We start from the raw sequence: 24,050 nt of genomic DNA on the forward strand, positions 1-24,050 counted from the left end.
TTTGATATTGCAGTTCAGCAACAAATGACAACTGTCTGAATTCACCATGCCTGGATCTGCACAGACCAAGCAGAGGGGGTTTGGATCAACCAGTGATTCTGGGCCATTCCTAGAATACAGACACTGCACAAGCAAAGAACTGTAAAGATTTTAAAGTCTGTGACAAACTCCCCTGCACTGAAGTGGTGCCAGTAGATCCTGATGGTGAGCACTGCTCATTCCTAAAGCTGAACACTTTGGCTAAAACCACCTCACACTGATAGTGCATTCAGGTGTTTTTGCAGCAGTTTTTGGCTTAGGAGAGGCTGGGAATGAGCAAACCTCCCAACCCAGAAAACCTTCAGACACAGTCTCAGGGCAGGAGAGTCCTGGGCAGGATGTGCAGAGCACATTTGGGTACAGCCCCAAACCTCCCTGTTTTCTGCCATGCAGGAATCCAGATCCCACAGAGATGATCTGAAGCCTGGAGTGTGAAAAGCTGGAACCAGATGTTGACAAGAAAAGGCATTGGAGAGGATCCATTTCTGGCAGAAGGCAGGCTGTGGGAGTGAGAGAGTTCTGAAGTAAGGCACATCTCTCTGCAAACAGAACCTTCAGGATTTTGCAGATGTAAATTCACAATTTTTTAACACAGTACTGGACTCCGCTATGCATAAAATAGCCTGGTAAATCAGGGAAATCGGTTTCTGCTTCCTTAGTTTCCTTAATTGTATTTTGACAATTTGCCAAAATAAATGCCATACTGCAAGCTCCATGGAATGGGAACACAGCCCTGTTCGTGAGCATCAACAGCCCCACACAGAAATTTTTGGTAAGTCTAGATTAAAAACCACAGAAGATCCTGGAAAGTCACTGCAAAAACTACCTCTACACTGAAGAGAAACACATCCAGGAGCCCCGCCCAAGGATCAGACACGCACAGACCTCCCAGCTGTTCCGGCTGTGTGTTTTTTACTTGGGGGTGTTTGTGCAGTGGCTGGGGGCAGAGGGAGCAGCGAGCTGCTCACAGGGCTGTGTCGTGCTCTGCCCCCAGAGCCCCCAGCAGCAGGGAGTGCCTGTCGGGCTCGGCGCTGCCCAGGGAGCGGCGCTCGGACAGCAGCGAGCTGACGGAGGCGCGGCTGTAGGCCAGCAGCCGATCCAGCAGGCTCAGCTTGGGGGAGCCGGCGCCGCCCTCGCCCAGCCCCACGTGCACGCTGATCTCTGAGGGGCTCCTGTGCCTCAGCTGGCCACGGGCTCGCAGCTCCAGCTTCTCCGAGCTTGGCTTCTGGTACCTAAGGCAGGAAAAAAACAGAATATAACTCTGAAGCACACTGAAATATGGAAAGGAACTGATTATGCACAAGTCAGAGGCATTTATAATTTGTCCAATGAGATTTCGCACAAACACACAAAGGCCAATAAGGAATTTCCCACTCTGAACACTTCTGATTTGTACATCTCTTCATACTAGAAATTATATTTTGAAACACTACTCTCTGCTTAACACAGAATTGTCCTTCAAAATCCTTCAAGATCTCTCACAGTTCCACATTTATTTTCTGTCACTCAAAGTAAAAGACCTGAGCTTCAAATCCAAGTTACAAATCACAAGTCTATTCCTACTCACATCTTTAAGAGCAAAGAAGAAAGCACAACGGAGACTGAGGAGGCAGCCATGGCTGCAGATCCCATCCAGGGCTGCAGAACCAAACCAATGGGCAGGAAGACACCTAGAAAATGACACCAGCAGTAAGTTCAGAACAGGAACACTGCACTATTCATATATTAACAGACACAATTTCACACAGACTGCCTAGTTTTAGTTTTTTTGTTAGTAAATGGGATTTTTAGTTTAAATGATTGACATTTAATACATAAGGATTTATGGTTTATCTCAACCAGAACTCAGTCTGAAACTCAGAGGTGGCATGTCCTGCTCACCCTGCAATAAAACTGCTTGTTCACAGGATCAGGCTCTTTCAATAAACCTTTTATCTTGAAGCTATTTTGATGTGCTAAGCACATCCACAATAGCCATAGTGTGGGAGGAGGACAGATCACAGATATTCCACTGCAACATCCCCAGGCAGAGAACTCTGCCCTTCCTGACAGCCAGAAATAAAGACAATGGAAACTCCCCCACAACAGTAAATCACTGCAACCCTCTACTCACTGACCCAATCCAATTAGTGCAGGCAGCACTCACACACCTGCAGCTATGGGAACTCCAATGAGATTATAAATTAGAGCAAAGACAAAGTTGATCCGGATCCTCTTGACGGTTTTCCTGGATAAATCTATGCTTGCAACTACATCCATCAGGTCATCCTGCAAGTTAAAAAGTTTATTGGAGCAGTCAGAGAGACAGAAAGCACACAGGTGATGTCTTCATAGTCCTGTTTCACAGCTCACTACAATGCACTGGATGCAGCAGGCTAGTCACAGTCAGCCCTCTGGAGGCTGCTCTGCTCAGTGCCAATCTATCATAATCCAAAAAACATCCACAGCACCTCCCAGGCAGCTCCAAACACTGACCACAGTCTGCCAGGGAGTGGCTGATGTGTAGGAAGAAGTGCCTGTAACTCTGGAGGTGCTGTGTTACCCAAATGTAATTTATGTTTGCTGAAGAACAGGACACTTTGTCTTCCTTTGCCACTCACAAACTTTAATTATCCCAAGATGTGCAGTATCCAGAAAATGTGTAAGTTTCCTTCATGGGATAAGCACTGCACTAAACACAGTGAAGAAAATCTCTACTCCAATTCTCCAGCTGATGGAGATTTTGCACCTGTGCATCACCCAAAACATCCTGGGCATTCTGACCCCTCCTACCATCTCCCTTTAACCCTGATTTCTTACCCTGATGAGAACCACATCAGCTGCCTCAATGGCCACATCTGTGCCTGTGCCAATGGCAATTCCCACGTTGGCCATGGCCAGGGCTGGGGAGTCATTGATGCCATCTCCAACCATGGCCACCCGCTTGCCTTCGTCCTGCAGCTGCTTCACTTTGGCCACTTTGTGAGAGGGGAGAACCTCTGCAAACACTTTGGTGATGCCAACCTGAACAGAGAGACAGAGGACACAGCTTTTCCAGCAGCTGTCAAAGCTCCTGCTGGAATGACGTGGCTAAGAAGAGTAAAACCCATTTATCCCTCATGAACTAAAGAGAAAACCCAGCTGATGATACAAAAACAGCTCTGAATTCACAGCTGATGTTACTTACTCCCATTCAAAAACTTCTTGCACTCTTTATTCCAAATTTTTTTGAGCTACCATCTTTCACAGCAGAGCAGCCACCAGCAATATGAACATGCCACAGCACCCTCCCTGCTGCACCAGCCCACCTGGGAGGCGATGGACCGAGCTGTTTTGCTGTTGTCACCAGTCATGAGGACAACTTCTAAGCCCATGCTCTTCAAAGTGTACACTGCCAGCTCAGCCTCTGGCTTTACAGTATCTGCAATAGCTATCAAGCCACAGAGCACTCCTGAAAACAGAAAGAAAGTGTTTGGAATAATGACCTTCATTAATCTAGATTAAAAAAAAAAGTAACTTTCCCCCCCCAAGGAAGACCAGCTCCAGAACCAGTTCATCCTGACAGTAAGAAGTAGGATGAGAACAGGCAGTGGTGCAGCAAGGTTTCAAGCAGTACAAAGCATGGACTGCACAACCATAATGAAAAAGAAAGTATTTTTTATTCCATTTTTCCCCTTTTGCTTTCTTTAAAGTTTCTGCTTTGTACTATTACTATGACCAACTCCCCTGTCAGCTAAGAAAGGCAGGAAGAGCCTTTTCTGTAACAAAGTGCTGTAAAACTGATTCATTATCTCTTTTCATCCCATTACCCTGCTTCAGGTGTAGCTGTTATGACATCACTAGTTATGAATCTCTGTGTGTGTGATGTTTGATGTGGTATTTAGTGGCAATCACACTGAGCTCTGCAGCCCTGAACTCACCATCCACAGCTGCCAAAACGGCCGTGCGGCCTCTCCGCTCGTGCTCCATCATGGCTTTGTCCACCTCATTCCTCACCAGGAGGCCATTCCTGGTCATCCATTCCCTGTTCCCAATCAGAACTGAATATTTCTGAGAGGTCACAGTAGCTGAAGGAAGAAAACACAGTGCTACCATCATGTGGAATCCAAACAGAAATAAAGAATTTCTCAATACTTTCTGCTCTACCATCTCTTCATGTGGCCTTCACAAGAGACACCAACACTTCTTCAGTCCTGGGGAATCCCCCCATGTCAGAGGGCCAAAATCCACAGGTCAAAGGACAGTAAAGGACAAGTCACCTTCTCAGAGCTTCTGATTTCTATGAACAGCCCAATGCAGTCGAAAGACTTCAACAGTGAGTTGTTCTTATCAGTTATTCAAGTACACATAATTCTGGCTAGCAAATGGAAACTTGGGATGAAGCAAAGTAAAGCCAGAGAGAGCTGAGAGACAACTTCTGATGGATTTTCCAGTCCCATATTCAACATGCAACTTGAAATTGTATTTAACTTAAACATTCTGAGTGATGTGTGAGCATGAAATAAACTAATAAGTAACTATTTAATGTGTGCCTTGATGTCAGCCCAGTTCTCCAAGGCAGAACTAAGTGACCTCATTCCTAAGGACACTAAAGACACAGAAGCAAAAATTGTCCATTTATTCTTTAACCCAGACTCAACTTACTTGGCAGTTCAGCATCAATGATCAAAGCAGGCTGCACTGATACATCTGCATTCTCCTCAATGTTCACAAGTGTTACATTTTTAGCATTGTTTTCTTCAACCATTCTGTTTTTCCTGTAGAGTAATGCTTCAATATTGGTGACTTTGCAACTAATGCCACAACCTGGAACTACCTGAAAATCTGTACATGTCCCAAGGGTTTCCGAGTTCAGCTCCTAAAAAAAGAGGATGGAAACTGATGAAATTTTAAAATATATAAAAGCATGATGCAATTATAAAGCTCACAAAATAAAAGTGTAGCTGAACAAAGAGGAGAAGGGAAATAATCACCAAAATCTAGGTCTGAATGGTGCCTCTAGCACAGTGTGATTTATGCAACTCCACAATTTCCAGCTTTCCCAACTAAACACAGCAACTACTCAACCTGCATGAACAGTCTGGTGGTATTGATGAAGTCCTGCAAGAGAAGATCTTCCCCAGGGGAGAGCAGGCTGTGCTGGGAGCCCTCACCTTTCTGCAGTACTTTGTGATGGCTGCTCCCAGGGGGTGCTCGCTGCTGCTCTCTGCTGTCCCCAGGATTGCCAGCAGTTTGTGACGAGGGAGGAGGTTCCCCTCCACCAGGAACTTCACCTGCATCACCTCTGGAGTGCCGTGGGTGATGGTGCCTGTTTTGTCAAACACAACCACCTTCACCTGCAGGAAAGCAGAAGGTTTAACATACACAATGAACTGAGCATGGAGGTGCAGATTCCTTGGAGAAGCTCCCACTTTAACCAAACTCCTGAACATGGAGTGATCACCTAACACAGAATTCACAGAATCACTGGGTTGGAAGAGACCAAGATCATCTAACCCATGCCCTAACACCTCAACTAATCCATGGCACCAAGTGCCACATCCAGGGATGGTGACTCCACCACCTCCCTGGGCAGACCATTCCAGTACTTTATCACTCTTTCCATGAAAAGCTTTTTTCTAATATCCAACCTAATTTTCCCCTGATGCAGCTTGAGACTGTGTCCTCTGGTTCTGTCAGTGCTGCCTGGAGAAAGAGACCAACCTCTCCTGAGCACAGCCACCTTTCAGGGTGTTGTGAGAGGGATAAGGTCACTCTGAGTCTCCTTTTCTCCAGGCTGAACACCCCCAGCTCCCTCAGCTGTTCCTCACAGGGTTTGTGTTCCAGGCCCTTCACCAGCCTCGTTGCCTCCTCTGGATGTGCTCAAGCATCTCAATGTCCTTCCTAAACTGAGGGGACAGAACTGGACACAGCACTCCAGGTGTGGCCCCACCAGTGCTGAGTACAGGGGAAGAATGAGCTCCCTGCTCCTGCTGGCCACACCATTCCTGATCCAGGCCATGGCCATTGGCTTTGGCCACCAGGGCACACACTGGCTCATGTTCAGCTGTCAGTCAGCACCCCCAGGTCCCTTTCTGCCTGGGCCCTGTCCAGCCACACCATCCCCAGCCTGTAACACTGCAGGGGGTTATTGTGCCCACAATGCAGGACTCAGCACTTGGACTTATTAAACTTCATCTGTGGGAGAAACAGGACTTCTGGACAGTAAATTAATATGCTTATGTAGAAGCTGATTTATTGCTTACTTTTTAGCTTTAATGATACATTTTAAGACTAGTGTTTATGTGATTGTACATTTTTTTATTGGTGCTTTTATGCTGTTTACACACCTTGCATAAGCTTTTTAGGTATGATGATGGGTTGCTGTCTAGAATTTTGCTGTTTACTTTTATCTTGGGTTTTTCAATTTCAGTATTCTGGTTTTTTAGCTTTTTTTCCCCAATTTAGTACAATTTATGTTTCAGTGGCCTGGAAGGGTTTTTTAACAAGTTGCAGAAAACCACTTAAAAATGGCTTATTTTGTCCACTTGTTATAAACATTGGTTTAAACGAAGAAATGAACAGAAAAATTGCTAAGCATGCAAAATATGTATAAAAACAACTAGGTGGCAAAAAATGGAGAAAAAGAGCTAAATATAGTTTGGCTGGTGCATATGATCCAGTACCACCACATTCATCCCAGTGCACTCTGGCCAGCCAGGTGACACAGCAGCCCCGATCTGGACAGCCCCCAGCCGCCACGCAGCCCCATCGCGCGGTGCTGACCTTGTGCGCCATCTCCAGGGGCTCCCCTCCCTTGATGAGGATGCCGTGCTGCGCGCCCACGCCCGTGCCCACCATGACGGCGGTGGGCGTGGCCAGCCCCAGCGAGCAGGGACAGGCGATGCACAGCACCGTGATGGAGGCCTGGAAGGCGAAGCGGATGATCGCCTCTGCTGCCGAGATGCTCTTGGTGTAGCCCTGGGCAGGGAGGGGACTGGGTCAGGGGAAAAAAATCCAACAGCAACAACACATTTGGTTGTGTGTTGTCTTGGAGGATGGAAACAGCTGTTAATGTAGCCCTGAGTGTTAACGCTAAAGTAAAGCGCAAATCTCCCCTCAGCTGTTTTATCTGCCTGAACAAGACACCACATGCTACAACTCTTTAATGATGCACTGTAATAAAAGATGCTCTATCAAGAGATCTACAGTAGGGAGAAAAAAAAAAAGCAGATATGAAGAAATTCTAATCAGAAATAGTTTTGAAACACAAAACCCTGTTGGGATCCTGACCCTCCTCTGGAATTTGTAATGAGGATGAATTCCACTGATGCCAAGATGAATTTAGACAGAGCTACATGCATAATTGAAGCTTGTGACAGGAGGGACTTCTTTTTCCCACAGAGGAGGGATGGATGGTGGAAAATTCTTGACATTTAATATTTGCTTCTTTTAATTAATGCTTTTTTAAAATCCTAACTTACAAGAGTTGATTAATTACTGTGGATTCTCTTTAAGTATAAATGCAAGAGTGATACAATATTAAAAAAATACTTAATGTAAAAAATGTAATAACAGGAGCAGTAATAGTCAGCAAGTGCCGGTAAGGGTAATCCAAAAAGGGAACCACTGCATTCTAATGTAATTTTAAAGCTGTTTATTAAATATTTCAGAAGGTGTTTAAGGAGATTTACTTACCAGAAAGTATTTCTCCACTATTTCAAAATCCACAAACCCAATTATAATCCAGGCAAAAAGGGTAACCACAGAGACAGCCACAATAAAAGGAACGAAGTAGCCACTAAGTTTGTCTGCAAATTGCTGGATAGGAGCCTGTAAAGGAGAAACATCACTCAGCACCATCATATGTTTGTGTCTGAAGGCACAGAAGAGAAGAATCACAGCTGCTGCTTGCAGCACTCTTGGCTTGCCACACTTCATTATTACAGATTTACTTAATAAGAGGATGAGACTTGGCTCAGTAGACAGGATCAAAGTCTTTATTCAGCAAGACACTTCATTATGCAGCTGCAATTCAAATCCAAGCAGTCTCAGCCACCCCTGCAGTGATTTGGTGTGCTGGTGCCTGCATGAGACAGCAAATCTCAAGTGTTAAATTGGATTATACTCTACCTTAGAGGTCTGGGCCTCCTCCACGAGTTTAACAATCTGGGACAGAGTGGTATCAGCTCCCACGTGGGTGGCTGAGATGAGAAGGGACCCGTTCTGGTTGATGGAGCCTGCAATAACTGTACTGCCAGGCTTTTTGGTCACAGGCATGGCCTCCCCTGAGAAAAACAGACAGCACTGCTGAAAAAGCACCTTTGGGACAGCTGCCACTCCTAACAAGGGGGAGAACACAAGCTCCATCTTCCCCTCTGCAGATTTGTTTAAAGGAAATGATTTTTACTCTTGCTGACCTGTGATGAGAGACTCATCCACCATGGAGTGTCCTTCAATAACTCTGCCATCCACTGGGAATTTGCCTCCTGGGACCACTTTGACAATGTCCCCTCGCTGAACCAGCTCCACATCCACTTGTTCCTCACTGGAATGGTGCAAATTTTTTATGAGAGACTGGAACTGGAGTGACACAAGCAAAGGAGCTGACACTACACAAAGCACAACTCCACTGGCTGGCATTAGTGCATACAAAAATCATCACAGGAAAGTCATAGTGCTCTTGAAATGGCCTATTTTTTCATTCAAATTTTATTACTTTCCAGTTAATTATTTCCATAATTTAATTTGCATTCCAGTTACAAAAATCCACTAATGTGTGTTATCACAGAAAAAAAAAACCAAAACAAAAAAGCAATAAACTAATAAACCAAAGCAGAGCATTGTTAATTCTGCATTTTAATATTTTTATCTGCCAGCAAATCTGAAGTTATTTGCTTCATAACTCTATAGAAAAGTAAAATTTGTCTGTGAATTAGGCACACTAACAACACAAAAGGAACAGAAAAAGCAAATGATAAAGCAAGATACCTTAAAAGAACGTTATCAGGGCCCAAGGTAACAATAGTAGCTTCAGTAGCTTGTAATGAAATTAGTCTTGCCAGTGCTTCTGAGGTTTTACCCTAGAATAATAATTTTCACATTTTTCTGACTATACTATTAAAAAAAAAAAAAAAAAAAGCTGGGTAAATGACAACAGTGTGTGTTGCAATTTACCCTCCTAAGAAAACACTTTCTACAAACGGTCTAAGTCAAACTTTATTAGTTCAGTTATTAAAGATTATTTTACAACACAGAAGGTTAAAAGAACCCAGCAGAGCTTTTGCAAGGAATGGTTTTTCCAAGGCTCCCAAGAGCCTGGAGGGATTCTCAGTGCCTTGGTTTGTGCTCCCCTCACCTTTGCCACGTGCTCCAGCCAGCGGCCCAGCGAGATGAACACGAACAGCATCGGGGGGGTGTCGAAGAAGGTGACAGGGTTCACTTTGGCCCTCTCAGCCATGGCCACCAGCAGGATGATGGAGGAGTAGAGGAAGGCAATGGATGTTGCCAGCACCACCAGCACGTCCATGTTGGCTGTCCTGTGCCTCAGTGCTCGGGAGGCCTGGATGTAGAAGTGCCACCCCCCGAACACCTGCAATGGCATTTCACACCTCTGACACACAGCAGCAGCTTTTCCTGTTGATTTGTGCTCTTTGTCTCTTTCCCTGAACAAAATCCCAGCTCTAGCCAGGGCTGTGATCTTCCCACAGTGCTCTCAGGTGTTCCCAGTGCCCTCCCAGTGGGATTCAGGAGCTGCCTCAGGTGCACAGCAGCTCCCCACAGCCTGCCCTGCCCCTGAGAATCCCCAGCACTCATTATTTTGGCAACAGCAGAAGCACATAAAGATCTCAAAAGCATTTTGTATCAGCATAATTGCATTCACTTCTCAAACTTAATTTCTTCATCACCAATTTCGACATTTAAGCCCAACAAAGCAGTTGCTGTCATAACCCCACTCACCTGCACAGGGACACAAAATAAAAATGACAGGAAATTCATGACAGACAATCCTGGCAGGAGCTGGTACTCCAGGACCATGGAGGAGTGGAGGGCCTCCATCTCCTCAGTGCTCATGTTGTGATGTGCATGAGCATCCGAGAGCTGGCTGTCCATCACCATCATGTAAATCATCAGCCCCATCACAGGGATACAGAAAACCAGGCTCACCACAAAAGACCTTTTCCACCTCAGATTTAAAAAGAGAAAAAAAAAAAAAAGGGAAAAAAACTTGTATTGTTATCAAGTGCTAGAGAATATTTTAAGCTGTAAGTCTCCACAGTCACAGAAAGAAAGCATAAATTGATGGATGAGTAACAAAGAGGTATCAAAGATGTTTATGGAATACTTACTGCCTGATTTCCTGTTTATGATCCAGATGACTGGCAGATCTATCCTTTTTGACTAAGGAAGTAGTAAAACCTAAATCCTAAGGAAAAAAACAAAAGCACAATAATATAGAGAAGAGTCGGTGCTAAAATGTACTTTGTGCTCAGTTATTGCCAAATTACTGATGGTGCCAGTGTTACCTTGGATTAACTTTATTAACACTTCTGATATAAAATGTTATTGCTTAGCTTTTAAGAACAAAATGATTGTTCTTAAAGCACAGAAATTGAGAAACTGAAGCAGAAGGCTGAGAAACTCATTTCACCTCTCACCTGCAACATTATTTTATTTTTAAATAAATGTTCTTTATTTTTCTAAAAACCTATAGGTGGTATCTCCAAGTCTATCATGACCTGGATTTCAGGTCATTATTTATTTTTAAAACATTATTTATTTTTAAAAACTTAGCAAAGTTGTAACAGAGCATTTTTAAGCCAGAACACACAAATTAGCTGCAGAAACCTGCAGTAAGAAGAAAGAAGATGCAAAGAGAAAAACTAATTTTTTGGCTTTAACAGCCTTTCCTTCTATTTCTAGGGTGTGTAGGACATTGGACATTTTAGGAAACTTGGTGCCTACATGAAACTCACCTTAATGACCTGTATGACATCTCGAGGACCAATGGCCTCAGGGTCATATTTGATGTGGGCTTTGTTGGTTGCAAGAGCTACAGAGCAGTACAGAACACCATTGGTCTTCATGAGGGTGGATTCTATCTTGTGCACACAGGAGGCACAGGTCATCCCTCTCACCTGCAGAATAAAGGTTCCTTCCTGTTAGCAAGGCACAGGTTACCTGGTAAATGCATCTTAACAAGGAGAAAGTCCTTGTCACTATGCTGCATTATTTTTTGTTCTGGGGTGTGAGCACTGTAGAACAAAAAATTAGTTTGGGCTGGAAGGGACCTTAGAAACCATCCATCTCCAAGCCCTGCCATGGGCAGGGATGTCACCCACAAAGTCATGGTGCTCAGGGACCCCTCCAACCCTTCTGAAGGAAACACAGCATGGGGAGAAGGTTATTAAGCCCTGCTAAAGCTCTGATGGATGTTCAGTCTCAGAGCTGGGGGACACTGAGATACATTCAGCTTCAAAAAGAAAAAAAAAAGAAAAAAAAAAACCAGGAATATTTCTCTGCATTTTCAGTACAGTAGTATTGAGCCAGCAGAGTTAGCAGGGCAAGATAAAATCTGTGATACATACCTCCATTTTTTATAAATTAACTCTACGACAAGATTAAACTCTAGAAGTGAACACTATCACAGGCACATCCAACAGATAAAAGTAATAAAAGCTGAGGGTGGCTGGGTTTACTGATCAGCTTACAACAAGTTCCAGAATGCCATCTCCTTCCCCACAGTTCTCCATCACGGTGGCTCCAAAGCCCAGCTCCCGAATGAGCTCTGCAATAGCTGCAGGGTGAATGACAGCAGGGTTGTACCTCACTTCTGCCTTCCCTGCCATCAGGGCAACAAGGATTGAGTGGATTCCTAGGAGACAAAATATGAGTGGCAGATCAGGCTTAGGAAACATCCTGCATTTATTTTAACAGAATGTATTGAAATTGGTAAAGCTTCTGTGTTATATATAAAGAAAAACATCCTCGTGTTTGGAAGCTACACCAGCACCTCAGTGCAGGTGTGGCAGATGAGCAGCATATCTTTAACAGTCTAATTACAAACATTCTGTCCCTGCTATATGAAATATTATCTGTTTTTCCTTAAAAGAAGTTCTAAAACACAGTGCTGTGTTTTTCTCTGATCTGCAGTCACCATTTCTGGAATCCTTTTTTAAGGAGAACCTGTATGAGAAAGGGCAGATCTAACAGTGCAATCCTACCAGGCACTGAGAGGATTTGGATTCACCCATTTTCTAGGATGAAAAAAATTAAAATCCAGGCTGACTTGAAACCCATCCATCTTCATTACAATAATTAAACACAGTCTGCATTAATGACTCTGTTACATCACAGCCTTGCAGACATTTGTTCCTGCAAATATAATCACCCTAACCACTGCCCTGACTCGCAGAGCTAAAATTAACCTGTGTCCCTTTAATCCAGTCACACTGTCCATTCTCACAGCTCCCTAAAGTACACTTCTGCCTTCCAGCTACACACCTGGGAACCTCCCTCCAGCAGGAAAGGGCAGTTTTACCTTCAAAAGGATCTCCTATTTGATTTTGGAGCACTCAGCTGCTGCTTTTGCAACAGCAATGTCTGGGCAGCACACCCATAAAGCAGCAAGGATGTCCCTGCTCCCACCCTATGGGCCAGAGGTGAGGAGGAACACCTGTCCTGACAATCACCCCTGAAAAACACTGCAAAAGCAGATGGATTCTCCAAACAAGTGCTTGGCAATGTAACAGACCACAGTGACATCTCACCATCCTCCCTCCTGAGATTCCTCTCGATGTTGGCCACGCACGAGGCACACGTCATCCCTGTCACCTGCACGTAGCACTTGGAGATGCTCTTGCTCTCCTGCCTGCCAAGGTGGGCTGCTGGCACTTTGGAGGGTGGCTCAGGCTTGTGAGAGTCCAGCTGTGCTTCAGGGCAGGGCTGAGCTTGGGCCACAGGGAGCTCTGCCTTTGCTGGAAAGGAGATTGCAGTTTGTGATACAGTGCAGGGAGGGGTGAGCTGCTGTGACACACTGCTGTTCACTGAGACTGGAAATGGAAATGTGACTGTACACACCTTGTCAGTCTGATCCATCCACCCCTCTGCCAGTTCAGAGTCAGCAAAAGAAAACAAGACAAAGGTGGGCCACTCATTAACTTAGTGGCTTGTTACTATTTTTCCTTTTGCCTTTCCTCATTGTATCTGTTCTGCTGTACATCCTATTGTACATCTCCTGCAGCTGTAAGCAAAACCTCTGTGCTGCAACCCTAATTTTACACACAGTTTTATTGACTTTACCTGGAGCACAAAGCTGAACTTGGAAGCAAGTGCATGTTTCATAAGCAAAACCAAGGTCTTTGACCTTGGAGAAAGGCTCTGGAACTACAGGCTCTTCACAGCAATTCAGGGATGCTGTTTGTGCAGGAACAGGGTGAAAAGGATTAAATGTGAGCACTCAACCACTATTGACATAAAATAGCATTTATCTGACATATTTATATTGTCAGACATCTCAATGATTTGAATCAATCTGATGTATTAAAGGATGTGCACATTATTCTTAATGACCTCAGCAGGGAAGATATAAAGCTTCTCTTGGCAAGCACAAAGCTGCTAAATTTCATCTTGGGTTGTATCAAATCCTAAGCATAACCACACAGTCCTTGTAAATTTAAGCTTCACATATCATTACCTGGAAAAGATGCATCAAATCCCATATCCTCTATTGAGAGCCTCAAGTCTTCTGGGCTTGTTTGGAGTGGGTCATATTCTATAGTCCCATTTCCATTTGGGAGAGAGACATGAACAGATTTCACACCTGCCTTTTGGGACAGCACTCCCTCGATGGACTGCACACAGGAGCTGCAAGTCATGCCCTCAATATTGATCACAACAACTTGAGTCAGGGGCTGGATGGGATCTTTGGAAGCAGGGAGAGATTTCAGTGGAGACAATGTGGGGACAAGTGCCAGGTTGTCATGCTCCTCAAAAAGGCTGACTCTGAACCTCTCTGGAGACACATTCTCCACAGCTTTCCTCAGCTGTTCTATGCTAATCAAGCTTGGGTTGTAGTTTATAGCAGCAGATTTGTTCTCTAAAGAAACCACAGTGCTGGTCACTGCTGGCAGTGCTGATATGGTGCTCTGGATGTTGAGGACACAGGAACTGCAGTGCATCCCCTCAACTCTGAACACAACTGTCTTTGTGCTGGAGTCTTCCCTCTGTGCTGCCTCAGAGCTTCTGGGCTGAGCATTCCTCAGCCTCTCCAGGTCAATCCCACTGAGCTTCAGGGGTCTAGGCTGCTTTTTGAAGGTTGCTGTGAAACCTGCTCCTTCAATTTGCTGTTTTATTTCTTCTGCTGTGATTAGAGAAGGCTGGTAGACAACAGCAGCTTCTTTATTGTCCAGGGACACTGGAAATTAATCAATAAAATAAGTGTGTGTCACTGCCTTAAGCATAATAAGCACATCACAGGATCTTGTCAAAGCTTTCCAGCAACATTTTAAAAGCTCAGAAATGTTAACTGCAATAGAAAGAAAATTTCATTGGTTTGGTAAAGATCAAACAACTTAGTTCTTCAACCAGTTTTTGTCTAGTACTACAACAACTTTCAACTCCTCTTCAAATTTTTGCTCTTTCTCCAGGATTTTCAGAAATGGCATCACAGCTTCTTACTGAATTTATCCTTGTTTTGGGGTCTATGACAATACACTTATCCCAAAACTAACTATATCAGTAAGCTGGTCCTGCCTTTTAGATTTTTAATTGGACAGAAAAGATGAACTGTTATTAATTAAAATTTTAAAAAGACACCTGTTATTAGAAATTCCTATAACTGGTAATAAAATTATAGAACATAACTACTCCAGGCTCTGTACCAAATGCAAAACAACCGCTGAACACCATCACACATGTAACAGCCACATCCTTCCCACAATATGAGCTCCTTTCTTGATTTCTAGTCCACATTAAAAACATAATTAAATACCCAGTCCCACAGAGTCACTGTCACACCCAGCTATCTCATCCAAAGCCTGCAATGCCATCAGAGGACAAACAGCACTCAGAGGACAAACAGCATGGCATAGAAACTCACTAAGGTTGTAGCTCTAATATCTTGAATTCTTTGCAATTTGCCAGCTTCAATTTACACAGAAACACACTAAGGTTTTACCTCTGATTCTCTGAATTCCCTGCAGTTTGCCAAGCTTCCCCTCGATGGTGCTGGTGCAGGAGTGACAGGTCATGCCATCCACCTTCAGGCGCAGCACAGCGCTGTCGCTCACCTGGGACCAGCTGGAATCCTCCCAAGCTCCAGGTGTTACCTCTGGCACAGAGATGTTCAGATCCACTCCTGGCACCATCTGGGTAATGTGCTTGCCATTGGTGATGGAAGGGATGAATTTCACCACTGCAGTTCTTTGATCAGAGGACACTTTCACATCCACGATGCCTTTGTTCCTCAGCAGTGCAGCACAAACCTGCCTGGGCGTTAGGGCTGACTGGGCAGGGAGGGTGAGGAAAATTGTATCAGGTAGAACAGGTTGTGGGATTGAATCAGGCAGGGTAGCATCAAATCCCATGTCACAGATGGCTTCCCGCAGAGTCACTGGGGTTTGCAGCTTGGAGTCGTAGATGATGATGGCATTCTTGTCCTCCAGAGAGACCTGGAGGGGATAAACAAAGCAATTGAGCAAACTGAAACACAAAGAGCTGGGAACTGGCTCTGCACGGGCTAGAAACTGTTTTGACTTGCAAAGATTAGCAACACTTGTCCAGCACAACCTTCACTATTCACCTCAGAGAGCAAAGCCACCACTGAGGAGCTCCTGCTCTCCTGTACAATAACAGGGCTGAGAGAACAGATCCCAGCCCACTCCCAGCTCCAGGATCCTGCAGGAGTCTGTCCTTGCAACATCCAGACAGCACCAAGGCACTTACTGAAACTTCCAGAGCCAAATTCACTCGAATTGGGATGACTAACCCAATTCAACCCCTGGAGCAAAACAGCCCACAGAAGAAATTCGAATGGGTTAGCAGTAATTGTAATGCAGTTAGGAGTAAGTGTCCTCAGGCTATGAGGATGGAAGAAAACACTCTCTGAAAAAACCCACAGCTTTAAGCAGCAGTGAAAGGAGCCTGGCATTTCCAGGCAATGGAGGCACTGGCTGGTAACTTGCTGTGAACAAAAACCTGCTTCAAACTTCACCAAAACTCACTTTAGACACCTGATAGGTGACAAGCATTAACTAAGTTGTTTTTTCTCTCTGTACATTTGGGTGATTCAGAGACATCCTCATTTGGCAATAACCTTTCCCATCTGATGGTACACACAGCCTCAATTTAATTTGCTCCCAACAAATGAAACACCAAACACAATAACTGCAGTTTCCAAAAGGAAAAAAGCAATGCCTGCCAGAGGCCCAACACATTATCAATTCAATTCTATCTTTCCTCTGGGCAAAGGTACAACCTAAAGACCACAGACATGATTAATTTGCATCAGTTTAATCATTTTAAGAACCACCTTTCCTCATTTCTGTCCCAATTAAGGGCCTTAGCAGAATTAGCAACATGGGCATTTATTGGTTTCTTTGCAGAATAACCTAAAAGCAGCTGTTTGTCTGTATTAGTCATCTCACATTCATGTCCCTTGCTGACCTAATTCATGATCACTACACAAAACCCTGTTTTACTATTCCCAGAGAATTTTCTGAATCTGCCTAGTCTGAACCTCTGATGCTATAGAAAGGATAATTACTAAATATGACTTCTTAAAGTTTCTTAAGAGTCTTGCTTTACTCAGACTAAGGTTTTGCAATGTATTGAAATAGCATTCAGCTTTGGGATAAGGGATTTACCTAAAAACCTAAATAAAAAAGTCTTAATGCTGTTCTTTTTAAAACCTAGTTCCTTCCTTATGTAAAAGACACTGAGGATGCACATTGAATAAATCTCTCTGTTTTATCCAAAGTCATAGAAATCACCTGAGAAAACACAGGCTGACAAAATGACATTTTGTTAGAATAAGGAGAAAGAGAAGATTCTGAAATCAGATTGTTTTGGGGTTTATTCCACAGGCTGCTTTTAGCCTTTACCTGGGTTCATGCTTGCAGACACCCAGTGATTTACCTGGCCATGCACAGGGGCTGCTCAGAGCTCCAGGGCTCTGCTGTCACAGCACAGACTCACATTAAAGCTCCTTTATAGCTGAAAAATTATCTGTCTTGTAAATTGTGCTGCTTTTCACCAAAATTTCTGTACACAAACACCTATTTCAGGCCACAGGGAACTGCTGTGAGTTGTGCAGGGAAAGCGCACCACAATGGGTCTTGCAAAACCAGCTCCAGACTGATCATACACACCCTAAATTAAAATTGTGCCCAGTTGTGGGAAGTGTTCACCTAAGATATTTCCACTGAAACAGGAGTCAACCATTGATAAAACCAGGAAGATATTACTTTCTTTGGAGGAAAATCAACAACCACAGAATGTAACATTAGTCTTTCAGAATACAGATAATACTGAATAAATATTGCTAAAACTGTTCTTTCTACCACAGGCTGGGTCACAAAATTCATAGGAGTCTCCAAACTTTTAAATTGCTTCTATTGTTAAAACTACTATTAAAACTCTGTAAAATTATGTGTTCTGTAAGGATGATCAGCTCACCCTGGAATATTCTACAGTCCAATACTTTGCCCATGACAAAAAAAAGACCAACAATGCTGCTCTCTGAGCTAAGAAAAATGTTGAAACTAAAGGCAAAGAAATCCTGAATTAGGACAAACTCTGTTCTTGCCTTTTTCCCCCCATTACTTCACTATCATGAATTAATTGTAAAGCAGAAAATTAATTAAGAGCAACAATAACTTAACTCCCACTGCAGTGAAGCAAGCACTTGTTTTTATCTTATTTACCAGAAAAACACCAATGGACCTCCAACATCAGCCTGCCAAGAATCAGATAAACTCTTCCTACATTTTCCTCCTCTCTCAGAGCACAGTTTCTCATGGTTTTCCATCCAAACCTTTGCAGAAGCAGTGCTAGAGCCCCTTACTTTGATGTTATGGATCCCATTCATCTTCCCAAGGTGCTGCTCAATGCTCTGGACACAGGAGCTGCAGGTCATCCCCTCCACACCAATGGCCACAGATTCTGCCTCCATTGTGGATTTCTACTCAGGTCTTCTCATTGCTGGTGGCTAAAAACAAATCAGGACATTAGTTCCTAAAACATTAGTTCCTAAAGAATTTCACAGAGGTTGAAATGAAAACAGGGATGTAGTGAAAGGACCCTGTGGCAGGGGTTGGAATGGGAGCAGCTTCCAGGTCCCTTCCAATTCAAACCATTCTGGGATTCCAGGATTTAACAGAGGAACTTCACCACTTGCAATTCTGGTAGATGTCAAAACCTGAGCAGATTATCAAGAGGATGGAAAACTTGATGCATTTATTCCCATGACTTCTCAAAAAGGGAAAGTGTTCAGACATTTATTATTTGATTTGGGTTACACTGGAGATCATTTAATTACATGCAGCAAGCTGTGATTCACAGGGTGAGATATTAAATTATAGGGGAAAGCAGGAGAGGGAAAGGGACAGCAGCTCTTGGAATGCTGCAACAAGAGGATGGCACATCAGCCACAGCTGATAACTCTGTTTTTCCACATTTCTCTCATGCATTGCCCTCTGTTTGCAAAAACAAAGTGATATTGAAATTAGCCCAGGATGCAAATCAAGCTTTTTTGCCCCACCTCATTCAGAAAGGTTTCATTTCTGCTCCTCTGAAGAGTTTAATTACTATTTTTGCTCATAAAAACAAATCTAGAAAAAACCCCAAACTACTGAACCTAAATGAAATTTGTAGAAATAACAGCTAATGAAAAAACCTTCTTTTGCTCAGTGCATAAAATGTTAAATGACTGAGGGGGAAAGAGGGTAAAAGAAGCAAATCCCCAAATTTTTAGTTAATGTTTTTAAAAAAAGCAATGCAAGGTTTCATTGACAGAGAGGTTAGTGACCAGGGAAATTATCACAGTTGATGTTGGGAGCAATAGAAGCAGCAGTAAAATCTGATGAGTAATTGAGGAACTGAAGTGAAGCACAAGCTTAACTTGTTTTCTTACCCTGAGGACTTATCTTGGAAAACTCAATTACATTGATGTTTAGTAAAATAAATTTTTCCTGCTCCATGGTGACATTTCCAGACTGTTCCCTGCTACAGAAGGCCTGAAGGGTTCTGCTTTTACTTTGAGATGTGCCACAAACCATGTAAGAACACAAGGAAGTTTCATCATAGAAACAGGTTTATCTCCCTGATGCACAAAAACTAAATGTTGAACTCAATTAACCATCAGTAAAAGAAGTATAAAACTGGGAATATTGACTTTTTCAATAGATGAACTACATCTCATCCCTGCTAAGATGAAATAAGACAACCCTACCTGAGGAGTTATTACAGATCTCACTTCTCTGCTTTTACAACAGCTGAGTTATTGGAAACACTCAATATTTGCATGTAAATATCCACACACTACAGAAATGTAGAACTGTCACAAGAATTATCAACCAACAGGAAAATATATTTTAAACAAATTTCATACAACAGCTCCGTTCTCAGGCTGGTCTGCACACTCAGAGGTGTAAAATACTTTAAAAATCACTAAGTTACCTAAGCAAACTCCTGCTTTGCTGTCATCCCATTGAAATGTGATTCCCTGTGCTTCCCCCAGCTCTTCCCTAAGGAATGCTCAGTCCACACCCAGCAAACAAGGGCAGCGTTGTAACTCCAGTCAGGACACACCAACATTCCCAAAGGCTGAAATACAAATAAAGCTGCACAGAGCACTTGACTGACAGGGAGCTTTGTGAGCACAGCCAGGTGGGACTAAAATCACACACAGAATCAATCAGTAAGGTCTGGAGAAATGTGAATTTAAAAGCATTTCAGGTACATGACCAACCTGAACTGCCCTGCTACTGTGCTTTGAAAACAAAAATAAAGTTAAGGGGACACTTTGGCTGTGAGATGCTAAAACAACCAAAGGTTGGTAAGATGCTGCCTTGGAGGAGAGCTGTGAGCCAGGGAAAACCTGCTGAGCTCCTGATTGCCTTGCCTGTGCTTTGATTTAAGAGATTCAAGCTGCAAATACAACTATATCCATTTTTACAAAACCAGGATACAGTGTTAAAGGTTCTGTCAAGCAAACAGCCACACTCACAGTACTGAATTACTGATTACAGTAAACTGCAGCACTGCTACCAAATGCCCAGCAACACAGCTGTTTAAATATGCAAAAATAACATTCCACTTATTTTCACATCTATTATTATTACAGTTTGTATGGACAAAGTGCTTCCTCAATTTTCTCAGTCTGCTTCCTTGCCCTTCTGCTGTTAATTTATAAACACAGCAGAGAAAGCCTTTTCCTGGAAGAGGTTGTAATTCAAAGAAAAACCCCAAAGGCATGTGGGGAAAAAAAATTAAAATTTATTTTTCCTTTTTTACCCCTCAAGGCCCTAAAGTACTAGGATTGAAACCAGAACTTCCATCACTAGATTTTATCTGCTGGACCAAACTGTCTCTGCTTTTTGTTCTCTGGCCTTCAATTAATAATGACAAGGATCTCTCTGACATGAGCATCACTCACAGCTCCCTGTTGGTAGGGATGTGGATTTTTATTTGCTTTGTTGCTAGTTAATTTTTACACTGATTTTAAAAACAGGTTGGCCTTTAAAAAACAAAAAAGAGACATGTCCAAATCTAATGAGCAATACTTATCTCTTCAATCAGTCACATGGTATTATTAACACTGAATTGTTAATGAGCTATTTTGCAATTTCTATCTTCTGTACAGCTGAAATTTCCAAAAAACAAACTGTCTGGATTTCCAGTGCTCCTGAAGCTCCAAAGAGATCTTGTTCTCAGAAGGAAACACAGGGTTATGCACAGTGACTCTAAATTCCCAGGAAAAATTCCCAGAACAACCAGTTAAATTTAAATTTAACCCAAGGCTGTATTCTACCTTGTCATATTCATTTCATTACTGATGCTCTGCTTTCCTTACAAGTGCTTCAAAGTAGAAAGAATTTGGGTAAAACTTGAATATTTGTCATATTTCCTCCTGAAGTCCATGACTAAGCAGACTGAAAATACCTGTTGCACCAATGAATTAGGGCTAGATCCACAAAAAAGGTACAAAAATGTTGATAATTTAAAATAATTTAAAATTTACACAGGTTTTAGAGAAAAAAAAATAATGCTTTTACTCTTAACCAATGCTCCATCTATAAAACACCTTTACCAAAAATTATAAGGAATTTCAGAATTTGACAACAAAAAGAAATAGCTGCTGTCTTTACAAGTTACCAGCTCTGCATTTAGTTCCATATTCTTGAAGGAATTCAGTTAGTGCTTCTATGAAGCAAATGAAGCAATAGAAAGAGATTATTTCTACTTCCAACAGAAATTTCTCTCTATGGAAAGGAAAATTCAATAGTGATCAAGCACAAGGTGACTGAGACACCCATTCATCTCTCTGAATAGTTTTTTGATGTGCTAACATCAGTCAGTGTAAATAAAATATCTGAAGAAATAAGGCTTGATGAGGTCAAAGTTAAAGAATCCATAAAGCCACACTATCAACAAAAGAAAATTTAAAATAATGAGCAATGCAAAGAGGAAGTTACAACACCAGTAAAAACTCAAGAGCCCCATTTAACCCTAAAAAGGCCCTTTGGTACATCTAATATCTGAGCTCACCCAAAAGCTCTGTGCCCCACAGACACCCTTTGTGCTAGTTTTTGGATTAGTAAAGACACAACCAGGAAAGACAGATGCTTCTGGTTACCTGTACAGTTCTCACAGTTCATAATTACCTTGAATTTATAGCTGCTGAAATTAAAAGAGGTCACAGCTTGGCAAATACCACACGAATGCCAGCAACAGAATCTTGCAGGTTTAATTACAGCCTTTGGATTTTATTAAATTTCTAAATGGCCAAGTACTACTTAGTTCAGTCTATTTATGGCAGCAGAAAGCTGAATTACTTATTACATTAAATGGAAAAAAGGTGCCTGTCCCTCAGTGTCTGCAGGGACCTATGGAAAAGAGCAAAGGGCAGGAGAGAGAAAAAGCTGCATCATCTCAGCCTTGGGCTCAAAAAGTGCCATAGAGATGGGTCCAACAGGGAAGAAGGAGGTTTTATAGAGTTCATGGGCAAACAGAACCACTGGAAAGTGTGACCTGATAGGAGGTATGTATGATAGGCCCATGGACAGGTGAGGCTTAATCATTGAGAGAGAAACTGTACATCTGCAATAAATGTCACAGCTACGTGACACTTCAAAGAGGTGGAATTGGTGTTGCTCAAGACTTTAACAAGCCTTGCTTGGTCAGCGGAGGATGGAAATTGCTCCCAGGGAATTTATTTCTATACCAACTGCATGGTAAAAGAAAATAAAAAAAAGCACACATTGAAAACATTCTTCACTTCTAATGAGTTTTACAGTATTGAGACAAATTCTTAGCAAATCCTTTCACTCGTTCTTGGCTTTCCACAACTTCCTGAAGTCAGGTTTTTGGAGAATATGAATGTTTCCTTGGAAGAATCATAGGAACTATTATGAGTAAAATATAATTTATAACCGCTTGTTATGTGAGCACACCAAGGTCAATGGGGGCTCTTCAGTCTTAAGCTTAGTCTCAAAGTACTCACCAGAACAACGTGGAATGCATTATACAGTAAAAGTAAGAAGAGTCAGACAGCAAACTACATATAATGTTAGCTTTGTCTTCCCTGCTTTGCCACCTGGGAAGGAAAAAAGCTTCAAGTCTTTACTAAGAAAATTCCTTATTAATTTCCAATCAAACCATGTTTGTACTCACACAGGGCAGTGTCACACACACGAAGTCCCACACTATCAAACCTTTGCCTATTTCCATCCACACAACTCAACTAACATTTAAGTACAGAACCTCGACCTTTGCTGACTGCAAGATTTAAGATTTTAACTTTACACCACTTACACACAATTTCCAGAACACGAACACAGGAAGGCAACAGTTGTGTTGCTCTTGCTCATATTCGCGAGATTTCACCCCAGAGCATTAACAACTATTTGACTTTTTCTAGAATATCCACATTATGCTTTTGATCAGAAAAAGGTGCCTGTGCACAGAGTGCTGCCATCAGAAGGCGGCGTGAGGTGACATGAGACTAAACACTAACTAAGGTGTTCCAGAGGGATGAGCTGGAACAGGAACTCAGTGACTTTCTCCGGCCACTGAAGGAGCACAAGAGGGACTTTACCAAGGGAGCGCAGACCCACAGCGTGCCAAGCCCCGGAGCGTGGATGCTCCCCGATAAGCGGAGCCCGCCGGGTCCCGGCCCCGCTGAACCCCGCGGGCGGAGCGGCAAACGCCGTTCTGGCTCCGAGACACGGAGATGGCAGCGAGGCGCTCTGGGGGTGAAGCCCCGGGGATCCCAAACCCCCGGGACCGGGCACCCTCACACAGGGCAGTGCGGGCTCCTTGTGGCCGAGCCGGGCGTGTTTTGGGGCCCGGATCCTCCCGTCCCGTCCAGGGCACGCAGCCGCCCGCACACCGTGACAACGGCCCGCGGGCAGCCCCGGAGCACGGCGGAAAGCGGAGCCACCACGGCGGGTCCGCACGCACCTGAGGCGGCGGCAGCGCCCCCGGCCCGCACCCACAGAGAGCGGCGGGAGCCCCCCGAGGGTCCGCAGTGCCGGGGACAGCCCCGAGGCGCTAACGGGAGGGGGAGAGCCAGGGCGGGACCCTGAGGAGGGCGGGCAGTGACGGAGGGGAGGGAACCCCGAGCGGGGTCCGCACGCACTCACCCGGACCGCGGCTCCGATCTCCGATCGCCGCTCCCGGCCCGGGACCGCCGGGCTCTTCCCCTGCCGCGCCACGTGACCGGCCCGCCCGGCCCCGCCCACCCGGCACGTGACGCGCGCGGCCACGTGACAGCGGCGGGAGAGGCGGGGCGCTGTCGCCGTGTCGCGACAGGAACCCGCGCGGCCGCCGCA

The 24,050-nt window shown here is 43.8% G+C and overlaps 1 protein-coding gene across 2 annotated transcripts; it reads right to left on the minus strand.

Annotated features, from left to right (window-relative positions):
- Positions 1-283: 283 nt before the first annotated feature.
- ATP7A (ATPase copper transporting alpha) lies at positions 284-24,012 on the minus strand. Of its 2 annotated transcripts, none has more exons than XM_079318756.1 (23): positions 23,862-24,012; positions 18,062-18,205; positions 15,176-15,668; positions 13,694-14,413; positions 12,768-12,974; positions 11,709-11,872; positions 10,974-11,135; positions 10,347-10,423; positions 9,958-10,183; positions 9,356-9,589; positions 8,989-9,080; positions 8,418-8,545; positions 8,131-8,285; positions 7,696-7,830; positions 6,784-6,978; positions 5,172-5,354; positions 4,663-4,876; positions 3,939-4,085; positions 3,327-3,469; positions 2,839-3,042; positions 2,190-2,307; positions 1,607-1,709; positions 284-1,271 (listed from the first exon to the last, which is right to left on the minus strand). In XM_079318756.1, exons 2-23 carry the CDS (start codon positions 18,167-18,169, stop codon positions 1,004-1,006), a joined length of 4,476 nt encoding a protein of 1,491 aa, XP_079174882.1. In that variant the 5' UTR covers positions 18,170-18,205; positions 23,862-24,012; the 3' UTR covers positions 284-1,003. The 2 variants fall into 2 exon arrangements, with proteins under 2 accessions (XP_079174882.1, XP_079174883.1); XM_079318757.1 differs by lacking the exon at positions 23,862-24,012 and adding an exon at positions 23,032-23,267.
- Positions 24,013-24,050: the final 38 nt, after the last annotated feature.

This window comes from Erithacus rubecula (genome assembly GCF_903797595.1).
Source record: "Erithacus rubecula genome assembly, chromosome: 15".
In the NCBI taxonomy this organism is placed as follows: Eukaryota; Metazoa; Chordata; class Aves; order Passeriformes; family Muscicapidae; genus Erithacus; species Erithacus rubecula.

What these genes read in the sequence shown, in the direction of transcription:
- ATP7A (XM_079318756.1), bottom strand. Translation starts at nt 18,169, where the DNA reads ATGGAGGCAGAATCTGTGGCCATTGGTGTGGAGGGGATGACCTGCAGC. An exon ending in ATGTCATACAGGTCATTAAG is followed by an intron (nt 10,424 to 10,973) that starts GTGAGTTTCATG and finishes TTTTTTCCTTAG; the next exon opens with GATTTAGGTTTTACTACTTC. An exon ending in CTGATGTGGTTCTCATCAGG is followed by an intron (nt 2,308 to 2,838) that starts GTAAGAAATCAG and finishes TTTAACTTGCAG; the next exon opens with GATGACCTGATGGATGTAGT.